This window comes from Gobio gobio (assembly GCF_949357685.1).
Source record: "Gobio gobio genome assembly, chromosome: 9".
In the NCBI taxonomy this organism is placed as follows: domain Eukaryota; kingdom Metazoa; phylum Chordata; class Actinopteri; order Cypriniformes; family Gobionidae; genus Gobio; species Gobio gobio.
The window spans coordinates 47,787,285-47,801,777 of NC_137115.1; the positions used below are offsets into that span (position 1 = coordinate 47,787,285).

The 14,493-nt window shown below is 37.4% G+C and overlaps 2 protein-coding genes across 3 annotated transcripts in view; one reads left to right on the forward strand and one right to left on the reverse strand.

The window, feature by feature from the left end:
- LOC307131377 (RNA polymerase II elongation factor ELL2) overlaps window positions 1-14,493 on the reverse strand; it is a 379,314-nt gene that overhangs the window by 52,350 nt on the left and 312,471 nt on the right. The gene's annotated exons all lie outside the window — the stretch shown is intronic.
- The window catches only part of fkbp16 (FKBP prolyl isomerase 16), a 74,692-nt gene continuing 68,212 nt past the window's right edge, over window positions 8,014-14,493 (forward strand). Inside the window, exons 1-3 of the mRNA XM_079824989.1 lie at window positions 8,014-8,999; window positions 10,762-10,931; window positions 11,356-11,444. Coding sequence (XP_079681115.1) covers window positions 8,414-8,999; window positions 10,762-10,931; window positions 11,356-11,444 — 845 coding nt within the window. The 5' untranslated portion in view covers window positions 8,014-8,413. The remainder of the gene's footprint in view (window positions 9,000-10,761; window positions 10,932-11,355; window positions 11,445-14,493) is intronic.

Sequence of the window (14,493 nt, forward strand, 5' to 3'; positions counted from 1 at the left end):
GTCATAAGTCGCACGGGTATATTTGTGGGGTTTGGGTTTCAATTTTTCTTTTATGCCAAAATCATTAGGATATTAATTAAAGATCATGTTTCATGAAGATATTTTGTAAATTTCCTATCGTAAATATATAAAAAATGTATTAGTAGTAGTAATATGCGTTGCTAGGGACTTCATTTGGACAACTTTAAAGGCGATTTTCTCGATATTTCGATGTTTTTGCACCCTCAGATACCAGATTTTCAAATAGTTGTATCTCAGACAAATAGTGTCCTATCATAACAAACCATACGTCAAGGAAAAAAAAGAAAAAAAAAGAAAGATCCTTATGACTGGTTTTGTGGTCCAGGGTCACATATTAAGTGTCTTTATCTACTATATAACTGTTAGGTACTTATTGTGTTGCAAAACACTTTTGCTGCTATTGAGGTGGGAAATGGTTATATTTTTCAAATACATGTACAATGTAAAATATGTAAAATGTACACAATAAGAACATTTTATCAAATTAAAAAGTAAATAAAGTATACAAAAAGTAAATACACAAGTTTACACACACACATTACATATACATATACATATCCCCACCAGAATCCAAAATATTACTTAGACCAACGTGTTAATGTCTACTTTTCACTCTTTCTACTAGGTCACATATGATTGACAATAGAAAATTCATTACCGAGCTCCTGTTGCAAGCTCGAGGAAGTCTTCTCGTGTTCTGATTGGGTCAAACGACATTCTACACCGCCTGACTGACCAATGAGCGATGACATCGGGACGGCGTCCAAGCGTTTAAAGGTCTAACAACAATACGACAGAGCATGCCAACAAAAATACACCTTCGTCCAATCATCGACAAGAAGCGCTGGGGTTGAGATGAAGCTAACTGACCAAGTGCCCCGTCCAGCTGGCGTACACGTTTTTACCGCTGAAGTATTGATATTACAGGAATCCGTGCTCTGGAGCCGACGTTGACAATGAGAAGTGTATTGATTAATTAACGGAGGATAACTGGTAAAAATGTGCCTTTCCTTTACGTGAGGCGAACATTGCACTTAAAGGGATAGTTCACCCAAAATAAAATTCATTTACTCTCCCGCATGCTATTCAAAACCCGTCTGACTTTCTGTTTTCCTTGGAACACAAAAGGGCAGAATGTTAGTGACTAACACTAACAGCCTCAAGTTCATATTCACTTACATTGCATGTTTGTTTTTCTATACAATAAAAAGCGAAAGGGGACTGTCATTCTGTAGAACATCTTGCGTTTTGTGCTCTGTGGAAGAAACAAAGCTATACAGGTTTGTAATAATAACATATAGCCTAATAAATGATAATATTTTCCTTTTAAATTGAATTGGATATGTTGGCACGCAATTGCCACTTTTAAGTTTATCACTTCAATAACTTATGGACTTAAATGTACCTAAAGAAACAACAATACGAGGTTGAATGCGCGTGAAGTAGCCTAAGCTTTAATTCAACGGATGGTTCACGAAACCTTTGCAGCGAATTGAAATATTACTCTCGAATGAAATATATGATAGCGAAATTAGGATATTTAAAAAAAACAATCAATCTCAATGACTATTTGAATTGTTAAATACTGCAGTTCGAGCTCGAGCCTTGAGCCCCTCTCAGACCGTAAGATCCCCGTCAGTGCTCTGGGTAAAAGAAACATTTCCCAACTTCGGTTTTAAATGATCACAGTTATAATAAGTAATGCAATGTCCAGCATTAAGACCGTGTCATGTTGCATTTCGTATCATTTGTCAGAAAGAATTAAGCGACGCCTTTATCATGGTGAATCTAAAGTGGAGATTTTGTAAAGCCAATTTCAACTGGCTTAACGCAAAAATAACGCGATTGACATTTTGTTTAATTTTGTTACAGCATAAAAATATCAATAAGTAGCAATCAATAACAACGAACTAACGCAACATAGTAACATAACAACTGGATGTGTCCGATTTCCTCCTGTTAGGCTTCTAACTATTTGTCCCTGTCCACACAGCATATGGCACTTGACGTAGGCTACTCTGCCTAAATAAATCAACACTTTACAAACAGCTAACGGAGGGAACTGTATTGAAGTTGTGAGTTCTGAACTTTTCTTTCTGTCCCATTGAGAACAGTGGAGCAAATAAACACTGACGAAATCGAACCAAATGCGTTACCTTGAGGTTCTGATAGGCTTCCAGCGTCCGGATGGCTGTGTCGGTTAGCTTGACGTGAAAGATGGTTTTGTTGGGAATGCTTTTATTAATCTTTCCACAGGAGAGTCCATACCGATGCTCCTGTCTCAACGCTGCCATGTCTGGAACTGAGGTGAACTGGCGACATTCTCGTCCAAACGTCATTCTCTAATGGGCGGGGTTACGAGACAGCGTTGTGACGACGTCATAGACACACACACACACACACACACACACACACACACACACACACACACACACACACACACACACACACACACACACACACACACACACACACACACACACACACACACACACACACACACACACACACACACACACACACACACACACACACACACACACACACACACACATAATAATGTTGTGTTTTCATGTTTTGTGTGGACTTTGCATAGACATAAATAATGATTGTTATATTGTAAAAACTGTACATTCTATCCCCTAACCCTAACCCTACCCATCACATAAAACTTTAGTCTGATTTATAAGCTGTTTTCCTCATGGGGACCAAAAATAAAAATATCCCCACAGAGACAAGGATTTCAGATATTGCCATCTTTGTGGAGACATTTTGTACCTGGACATACACACAATATGCATATGTATTTCAGCATTAAACCTACTATAACAAAACATTAATATGAGGGTGACTTAATAGAGTTCAATTTAGGAGTATTTGACAAGTCCAGTTTTACTGGACAGCCAGTTCTGTTTTTCACATAACTTCATTTTAAACTAGATAGATAGATAGATAGATAGATAGATAGATAGATAGATAGATAGATAGATAGATAGATAGATAGATAGATAGATAGATAGATAGATAGATAGATAGATAGATAGATAGATAGATAGATAGATAGATAGATAGATAGATAGATAGAAGAAATATAATAATATAAAAAATAAGAAAAGTGACAGGTTTTTGTGAAGGTATATTGTCTGTTTTTCTCTTTTATGAATGTGCATGTGTGAATATGGGAACTTGTAAATTTATATATATATTTCATAAATGCATAAAAATGACATACTTGAAGTCAAGGTGTAATGTAAAACATCAAATGAAGTCAATTCTCAATTTCATGTATGAATAACACTTAGCGTGTTAAATCAGCTTTTCCGCCTGCGCATCATATCAAAATATTCTCTTGAAAGCAGTCAGTTGAAAAACAACGGTTATCGGTCTGAGATAAAACAAACAAATATGGCTATGCCTGCGGAAAATTCCGTGCGGTGTCAATTGCAAGTCTCAGAGATTGCATGGTATTAGAGAAATGTCCTGTGAACGAAATGATGAGGAAAAGCCCAGACTGTCATTTTAAACTAGATTAAAATGTGCATACAGAAAAATGATTCACTTAATCTAGCCAGGCAATCATCTGCACCTTTTAAGCTTGCAAACAGATGAAGTGAAATGGACAGTGAGGGGGGAAAATAGAGAATTTAGGTTAATTGGAAGACATAATCCCCGACAGACAAGGTGCTTGGGCCTTTGGATTAAGGAGCTCTCTCATAGTCTCTAATGGAAACTCTACTTGCCATATGGCTGTCTGAGATACAGGGACATCTGAAGCCGGCTGGACAAACAATATATGTTACTGGATTGTGGTTTATGATAAAACATACCACTGACTCTACAATTGCTTTGGAATATTATGCCATGAGTCACCATGTTATGTGTACATTTACATTACATACAGATGAGTTCAAGTATTTTTAGGCAAACAGAGCCATAACTGAAGTGTCAGAGAATAGAAGCAGAGATTAAAGTACATGAGATTCACTGCTGCACTTCAAATAGGACAAGCAACTTGCAAAAGGATCATATGTGTTCATCAAGCCTTGAGTTTCTTCTCTGAAACTCCCTTCCTTTCCACCCACTTTTTAAAAAAACCGGGGATTTTAAATTTGGCAGAGAATATTACAGAGTTGGCAAGGTTTCACCAGTATGTGGCAATCCTGAAAGATTTGAGCTCACCAAATTGATAAACAGACATTAGTCTTTCTTACATAAAACACCAATTTTATTCAAGTGTCATTCTTTCAAACAGCAAGTCGCTCAGTCATCAGCTTAGTGACTATTCACAAATAGAGCACCACAGCTGTTCAAGTGCCATTTTAAGGCCCAGGTTAAACAAGAAGTCAGTCCTGTGGCCTTTGGTTAATCTTACCCTCGCCATAAACAGTGCCGACAGCCTCGAGAGAATGCAGAAAGCAAAGAAAAATCTCTAGTGTGTTTCATCTTTAGAGACAAAACCAAGATCAACATTCTCAAAGCTGCATTTAAAGTCACATCCGTGTACTAATACTAATGCCACACTGCTAAATAGTGCAATAAATGTATGTTTATTATCCATCACTCAACAAACAATAATTTGAAGTTTATATTCGAGCAGTCTTTAATGCTATTGTTGCCAGTCAAGTGTAAGTGATTGATAGTTGTTTTAAAGACGTATTTGAGTGTTTTTTTTGTGGATTTAATAAGTGTAAAACAATCTTGCATAAGGTCATTGAAAGTGCTTGCCTTGTCTTGAAATTATGCATGGCTCATTGATGTCTCCTTTACACTTGGCATGTTGCAAACCTGGAAAAACCTGTTCAGGTGTTCACACACAGTGTGTTATCTTCGGTCAATGCCCGTTCTCCTCATGAGAATATGGCTCTTTACCTTTGCTCAGTATCTAAACAAATATCACTTTGAATTTTGTTCTGCCAATATAAATAAAATTGCATTGGAAGGATATCTACACTACCATGCAAAAGTAGTTTGTCTTTTAAAAGAACTTACTTTTATTCAACAAGAATTGATCATTGTTGGGTATAAAGTATTAAATTGTTGGGTATAAAAATTTACTCTCAAGCTAATCCTAGGTGTATGACTTTCTTTTTTCAGATGAATACAATCGGAGTTATATTAAAAATGTCCTGGCTAATCCAAGCTTTATAATGGCAGTGAATGGCAGCCCAAAATTTGAAGACCAAAAAAGTGCATCCATCCATTATAAACGTACTCCACACGGCTCCGGGGGGTTAGTAAAGGCCTTTTGAAGCGAATCAATAGCCCCGTTTCCACCGAAATTACCCGGAACAATTTGTCCCAGGAACTTTTTTCCCAGGAACTCATTTCCCCCCAGACCTGCTGCTGTCTGCTAGCCTGACAAACCAGACCCACATCAAGATGTTTGGTCTGGAAACTCACCATTAGCAGGGCTCAATCCGAGGGGCGGGATAAACGGTTGTCTTTCAAATGAGAGCCACAACCAACCAGAACAAAGAAGAAGGTGAAAACGAGCTAACGTTAGTCTATTGATTAAACTATTAAACTTAGTATCCGGTCGGCAAAACTCCGAACACATCTTCTTTTCTTAAGAATGACTTCAGTGCCGTTCTTTGTCCTTTTCTCAAAGAAACGCTTAACTCCAAGTCTTCCAGAGTCGCAGCCAAAGCCGATTCGAAAGACCGCTGTTTGCCAGCTTCTTTGTTTACAAGTAGAACCTCCGCAACTCTGCTGTGATGTGCCATCATTATGTTAAGTTCGCCCACCGACTCTATACACGATGTGATTGGCCTGACCAGAGTTTTGCTTTTTCTACCGAGAGTTGCTAGTTTACACTCGCGGCAGATTAGATTTGCTGTTCCTAGGGTGCGTCTAGATTTCTAGTCTAGTTGTCTGCTTTTCCATCGCGGTCTAAAGTACCGTGGAGATTAGTCCGGTGACGTAGGACTGCGATGCGTGGCGCGACTTTACAGTTCCCATTGGATTTCGTCCTTTGCAAATACATTTAATAAAGCCTGAACCTCGTCGTCTGCCCATCGGTCGTACACAACTCCATTGTTGATTCGAATAGCAATCAACTCTTACTGCACGCACCGCGTCCGCATCAGACTTTTAAAAATAGAGGGCGAAATGTTGCGTCGAGTCGACCAATAAAAATGCTGCATGAACTCAATCAATTAGCATGTTCAGCTGAAAGTTCCTGAACGTTGAAAAAGTACTACCTCGCAAGCAGGGTTTTTTGAGGGGGAAATATTTACCCGGAACTTAATTTAGACCCGGTTCCTGCGGTCGAAACACACAGAGTCCCAGCCCACAGTCCCTAGTTCCTGGGGAAAGTTCCTGTGGTGGAAACGCGGCTAATGGGTTTGTGTAAGAAAAATCTCCATATTTAAAACTTATCTTCCGGCGGACCGCCTTCCGTATTCAATTTACGAAGAAAGCGTGACGCCTCTCGCATACTATTCTCGTATGGATACTTTTATAATAGATGGATACACTTTTGTGGGCTTCAAATTTTGGGCTGCCGTTTACTCCCATTAATGCTTGGATTAGCCAGGACATTTTTTAATAAAACTCTGATTGTATTCGTCTGAAAGAAGAATGTCATATACACATAGGATGGCTTGAGGGTGAGTAAATTATAGGATAATTTTCATTTTTGGGTGAACTATCCCTTTAACTTAAAGGAACACTCCACTTTTTTTGAAAATAGACTAATTTTCCATCTCCCCTAGAGTTAAACAGTTGAGTTTTACCGTTTTCGAATCTATTAAGCCGATCCCTGGATCTGGCGGTAGCACTTTTAGCATAGCTTAGCATAGATCATTGAATCTGATTAGACCGTTAGCATCTCCCTCAAAAATTATCACAACTTTGTGCCATCCCATAGGTGCAGTGGCGCAATGATATTACGCAGCGCCTGAAAATAGGCTAACTATCAACATAACCAACGTGTCAACCTGCTCACACAGAGAGCGTGCTGGGGACTATTTTCAGGCACTGCGTAATATCATTGAGCCGCTTCACTCATGGGATGGCTCAAAGTTCCTTGATTATTACGCAGGAATGAGAGTATAGTTCCTAGCCATATCGGCCTAGAAAATCACAACTTTTCATTTTCCATCGGTCTTAGTACACGATGTAACTACAGAAGAGTCAAGTTTTAAATAGGAAAAAAACTCTTTGGTCATTTTTGAGCGAGATGCTAATGGTCTAATCAGAATCAATTATCTACGCTAAGCTATGCTAAAAGTGCTACTGCCAGACCCAGAGATCGGCTGAATGAATTAAAAAACGGTAAAACTCAACTGTTTAACTCTAGGGGAGTTGGAAATGAGCCTATTTTAAAAAAAGTTTGTGTTCCTTTAACATTTTGAGTTCATTGAAATAAAAAAAATTTGTTAATACAATTAAGGAGATTAGTTTAATAAATAGAAACTCAAAATATTAGTAGGTATGACAAATGATAAAAAGTCAAAAATAGATACAAATAAATGTTCATGGTTTCAACCAATATATTATTTAGTATAAGTTTTCAACATTGACAATTGAGAAATTTTTCTTAAGCAGCAAATCAGCATTAGAATGATTTCTGAAGGATCATGTGACACTGAAGACTGGAGTAGTGATGCTGAAAATTCAAAATATTGTATCAATAAATTACATTTTAAAATGTATTAAAATAGAAAACAGTAAACTCTAATAATATATCACAATATTTTGCTGTATTTTTGATGGGATAAATGCCGCCTTAGTGAGACTTCTTTCAAAAACATGAAAAAAATCTAATCCAACCCAAACTTTTTAAACGTAGCGTATATTTATATTGGATAAGAATATTTCTCTTTATACAAGTAGAAATATATTTCTATTTCTGCATTATATTGTAAGTAAAAACAACCAGAATAGCAAACAGTCCCTGAAGTCCTCTTATTGGTGGAGGCATTCGTGGAAACAGTATTATGGGACGACGTGATGAAGTCATTAAGAAGCTTACAGACGTTGGGGCAGATTAGATTTTGCTCTTCTAATCCAGCAGATTATCACTGCACACAACTCTACTGACCAGTAGGGCTTTACGTTTCAACACAATTCTCATGCATTGATCATTTCTTGCATCCTTCGATACTGAATCAACACATTCACTGCAAAACATAACAACAAGGACCATTTTACGAGATCTGCAGGAAATGGACTGGCCACAGATGGGATTTATGTCATGCAGTGATGCATTTCCATGATAATTCTATTAGAGTCCATGTGGACGGGGCGCTTTAGAAAATACTACACGCTGTCACTAATGGATGCAGGTGCTCATCGACTTGGCAGTTGAGCAGCAGCGACATCAATTTCTACAAGCCTGGCGTGTGGTGTGTGCTGGAGAGAGACGTTCAGCACTTTTAGGAAGAGATAAATGGTATCCTTAGCACCGTGTGGGGACATGGAGCTAGAAGCTGGAGAACCAGAGGGGACAACGTTGGAGTCTGAAATGTTTGTAAAACCAGTTAGGGACAAAGAGGAGGTAAAAGAGGAGTTTTTGCAGACCTGGCAGGTGCCCCAAGAACCAATCATGGAGCTGCAGAGAATGAATATCACAGGAAAGGAGGACGAGAAGAAACCAGTGGAAGACAAAGAGGATGAAGGAGGAAGTGAGAAGGAAGATGAAATGGAGAATGAAGAGGCAGAAGAGATGACGTGTGCAGAAAACTTGAGCTACATGCCCACAGATGCTAATGGCTCCAGCAGGGACCCAACCAATGAGCCCGTTCCCTCAAAAACTCCCATCAGCCCACCTGAGACCAATGAATCAGGCAAAGAGGACATCAGAAAACTGACAAAGACTCCCAGCTTTGGGAAAACAGTTCGGTTTATGGAAATTGAAGCAGTGGAAGAAAGGGACTGCTCAGATGACACTCTTTTTCCAGACTTTGACAATGAAGAGTGGACCAGCACCAGCTTTGAGGAGCTGTTTCTGGCAGACGACTGGAAGGATGTTACAGGTATGTCCATGATGGCATATTTGTTTAGTCTGAAACAAATAAAACACTCAAGCCATCCAATTTGTTATCAGGAAATTATTGAAAATCCCCCAAAACCTGTATCTTCGCTAAAGACCTAAAAGGGCGTTTTTACAGTGACGCCAATGATTATAAGAACCATTTTGAGTTCCAGAAAGAACCTTTATTTGTCTTAAAGGTGTGGTCACATTTAACATCGTTCAGCGAATTTGCTTAAAGTGAAATCCAGACATTTCAATAGGAATCAACGCAATCAGGAATTTCGTGAGAGGATGAAATATTTCCCTACACTGATTTTGCAACGGGCTCAAGTTGGTCACGCAGATTTGTCTTGTTGACCAACAGAAAGCTGCTTGGTTGGAAAGTATAGTGACTTCTATGGGAGCTGTATGTGCTTCATACACTGTTGACAATAAACAATGGACCTCTGTTGTCCATGAAATTTCATCAAAATGTCGCTAATGTGACTGCACCTTTAGTGTGAAGAACATTTTAATGATCTGAAGAACATTGTTCCACTATAAAGAAGCTTTTGTTCAATGGAAAGCTCCATGGACCATTAAAGGTTCTTTAATGAACCATAGATGACAAAGAACCATCATTTTTAAGAGTGTACGATACCAGTATTGTTGCTTACTAGCACATTATGTTTTGGATGTTGGTCTACACACTGTAAACTCTAACGCTCAAAATACTTAATTGCTTTGAGTGGAGCCAACTCAAATTAAACAAATTAGTTCAATCAAATGAACATTTATGAGTATTTAGAACTCTTTTTCTTTTGAGTTCACAAAACTGACATTTTAAGTAATCTGAATTGTTCAAACAAGTTTTATGAACTTGTTTCTTTTAATTTAGACAAACTTAAATTGAACTGCAACTGAACTGGGATGTCTCTTTCCCAGCATGCTTTGCCATGACACTCAAAAGGGAGAGTAAATGCTAAAAGTGTTATTTAATGTTTTTTTTGTGTGTGCAAGATTAATGTTAAGGTGGAGATTTAGAAGTGTTTAATGTTTTGCTATGCTATTTTTTGGTTACCATCATGGAGACGAGTGGAGCATGAGATTAGTTTGAGAACAGATTTATGTTAAATGTTTTATATTGCTGTACTCATTTAACAAGTGCTATGATTTGCTAATGCATCCAAAGCATTGTGTTACCAATTAGCTATAGCATTTATAGTATTAGCTAGTTCAAGCTAGCAGAGTTTCCACTACTAAAAATATTTAAGTTGATAATTTAAATGTATGAATTAGGCTTACTCAAATATTTGAGGTTAAGTGCAATTAAAATGTTTGAGTACAAAATAAAAATCTGCAAGATCGGTTTACTTAAAATTTATGCAACCGATTGCCTCAATATTTTTTTTTTGTTGAGTTTTCCCAACTTATTCGGGTTTACATCCCCAAAAATCTTCCTAAAGTGTTAGTTCACCCATGTCATTCCAAATTAAGAACTGTCTCAGTGTTTTTTGTTCAAACAATAAAAGTCAACAGAGTTCACTGTTGTTTTGGACCCCATTGATAGGCATTATATGGACAAAAACGGTTCTTTTTTCAGAAAGAAAGTCGTACAGGTTTGGAATGACACAAGTAAATGACAGCATTTTCCTTTTACCTAGCTTAACCAGAAAGACACCACACTCAGAACATCCACCACACAGTTTTACACTATTGCTTTAGGGTCTTGTTGATCTCTTTCCCCTCCCCCGTTTTCTCTTCACTACCCCAACCGTCTGTAGATGACCGCCTGCTAAAGAAGAAGGTGTTACAGGCCAGTCCTGAGAATGCCCTGACCCCGGCTTGGGGTCAAGAGGTCACACTGAAAATGCAGGGTGTGCTGGAGGATAGGACTGTGGTGGAGAAAGACTGCAAGCTGGTGTTCGTTATCGGAGAGGGAGATGTCAACCAGGTGAGACAGGCAAAGGAAGGGCAACCGCACACATACACACACGCACACATACACACACACACACACACACACACACACAGGAAACTCTGGAACACCTGCCTGCATCTTGTCTATCACCTCGCACCTGCTGCCTGCTGAGTTTTCCATAGGGATTAACCTGTGTTTTCACATGTTGAGTTCTGTATGTGTTTACCCAAGGCTGGGAAAAAGTCACCTCCTTGCTGATTCACTTTTCAGTGGAAAGTTAGTAAGGTCATTCTTGTTTGCCAACACTTCAAACTGCATTAGCCTTGAAGACTGCGAATAAGCATTGTTTGCTTAAGTTATCTTGTTGAGATTAAATCTATATATACTGTATATACAGTAATATCTATACAGTATGTGTGATCTGAAGTTTAAAATGTGCCCGTTTTTGCATGTATAGGCCTTGGAAGAGTGTGCCCTTTCAATGAAGCAAGGGGAGATTGCCTTACTGCTTGCAGACTCACAATACACCTATGGACTCCTGGGACGGTAAGAGAGAAAATATACCTGTGTTATTTGTCCAATAATCTACACACTGACTGGGTTTTGGGCTAAAATACAAGCAGGTTTTTAAGGTGAATTTAGGTTCACATTCTGTCAAAAGTTAGAAATTCAAGAAGGAAGTACGGGAGGGCAGAGCTCAACGGGTCTCTTGTGACATCAGTTTGAAAAAGTCAAGTGGCTTCTATCCTCACAGGGTGGGACAGAGTCCTTTTATACCTGTTGCTCTCAGGGCAAACGGTCGGTCCCCAGTAGCCTGTTAAATGAACCATGAACAGCAGCAGATGGCTTTCCCAAAACACCATTGAGGACGTTCAGGAACCCCTCCCCTGTCCTCTTAATTCTTTAACTTTAGGCAATCATTTTGTTTAACTACTTGCTTCACTCAACTCATTTACATCGTACGGGTGAAAACTCAAAGTTTAGTTTAACTTAGGTGGCTGATGTGAATCTTTTCAGAAGTAAAAATGGAAAAGCGGTGCCTTCTGAATCAGCGCATTCTCAGGAATTTGTGACATACATGATGGCAGATGATCGAAATATTTACCCCATATCATGCAACCCCCAAACATATGGTGATATAAATATAGATAAGAAGTACACTTTACATTCAGAAAGTGTCCAACATAATTATAGAAAGTAATGAGAACATTTTTCTTTTTAGATTTTGACATTTAGACATTTAGATTTTGGATCTAAATGATGACAACAAGATTATTATTAGTATTAATGTTATTATTAACAGTTCTCAGAATTAAAAATATATTTAAAAGCATTTAAAGAAAGTTTTTGTCAGAGCCCCTTTTATTCTTCATTTTTGACATTAATTTTTACAGACAATCCTTCAGGATTTATGAAGGATCATGTGACTGAAGACTGGAGAAATGGAAATTATGCATAAATAAATAAATAAATAAATAAATAAATAAATAAATAAATAAATAAATAAATAAATGAATAAATGAATGAATGAATGAATGAATGAATGAATGAATGAATGAATGAATGAATGAATGAATGAATGAATGAATGAATGAATGAATGAATGAATGAATGAATGAATGAATGAATGAATAAATAAATAAATAAATAAATAAATAAATAAATATCTATATATATATAATTATATATATGATAATTTCCATTTCTCCAGTCTTCAGTCACATGATCCTTCATAAATTATTTGAATATGCAGATTTGCTGCTCAGGAAAAATGTATTATTATTATGAATGTTGAAAACAGTGCTGGTAAATATTTTTTGTGGAAACCATTTTTTTTTTTTTAATTCTTCGATGAATGGAAAAGTCAAAAGCATTTATTTAAAATAGTTTTTTTTTTTTTTGCTGTTTTTGCTTTGCTGTTACTTTTAAAAATCAATTTAATGCTATATAGATAAAAGTATGAAGTTCTTTTTTTTTGTACTGACCCCACACTTCTGAATGGACAAACTAAAAGACATAAACAACATTTGTACATATTCAAAATAAAAGATATAGATTGTACTGTACTGTATTTACTGATTGTATCAGTAAATGTTGTTTCTATGAATGTTTTTGTGAAAAAAAAATCCCCCAGAAATATTCAGCATGCTAGAAATACAGCTATAATGTAACTCCATAAATTCATAAACACAGTTTTAACAATGGCATACTATGCAAAACACCACTGATGGTTTTTAGTTTTCATTTGTATTAAAAATAAAAGCTGTATAGATAAAAGTATGAAGTTCTTTTAACTTCTGAATGGTATACCCTATTTATATTAAAAATATTATACATTTATATTCATGTAAATATATTTATATGTATTATACATATTATATATTAATACTTTAGACATTAAGTAAATTAAATAAGCTAGTACTCTTATAAACGCCATGTGTTTACTTTGTATTCACATGGTCACAAAGCAAATCCATGCATGTAGATAAGCAGTGAACGGTCATGTGTTTTTGAGAAGACATTCCAGAATTAGAGATTTTCCATCGACTTCAAATCAATTGCACGGTTAACCATGTGCTGTTTCCAGTTCAAAGTGCCTTTAGTTCACTGCAATATGACGTATCTATCGTGAAATTTGTGATGAGTTCAGGCGATATGCAGATGCATTTATTGAGATGCAGATCCCTTCCGGTGATTTAGAGGGTATTTTAGGCATGAATTTACTTATTGTAGATTTACTCGTAAGCACAAAATGACCAGAGATTACTCAGAGATCCTGGGGAACCGCAAGTCGGGATCATGTTGTTCTCCTATCATGATTGTGGTCTTGAGCTTTGGCCTATTTGTATGCTAACTACACAAGCACACATATGTGTGTGTGGAGTGCAGCGCGTGAGAGGGCTCAGGAGTGATCGTTAGCTTTGGCTTGTAGCAGTGCAGACACAAGGGATGAAGGGACATGCTCCTGTGTGATTCTCTCTCTTTGGCCCTGTTATGAGTGGCGTCCGCTGGGAGCTGGCAGTCGTGAGAGGCAGACCGATCCACAGTTAATGGTTGTTTTGATGCTACTGATTAGGACTGTGAGCGGCAAACTTAAATTTAGCCCTGGCCCAAAGGTAGACCTCACAGGCTTCTTGCCAGCAGTTAAAAGGATGACAGCAAAGCCACTGTGACAACATCTCCTCCCATGGCACTGAATAGGTACAATGCACACACACACACACATACGCATGCATGCACACCTACACACCAACAATGCTTCCCTAAAAAGCAGCTGCGTTTAGCAGAGGTGCTAAAAGCAAACCTCTTAAAAATAAAGGTTCCAAAAGGATTTTCACAACAATGCCATAGAAGAACCAATTTCAAACCTTTCAGTGAACAGTTCTTAAAATAACCATTTTGTCTTAGTGTGAAAAACATTTTTAAGAGGACCTATTGTGCTTTTTACATTTTCAACTTTCTTTAGTGTGTAATGTTGCTGTTTAAGCATGAAAACATTCTGCAAAGTTACAAAGCACAAAGTCCACTCCAAAGGGAGTTACTATCAGCAAGCACTGTTTCTGACCTCCCTCAAATGAAACAAAAGTTATTTTGA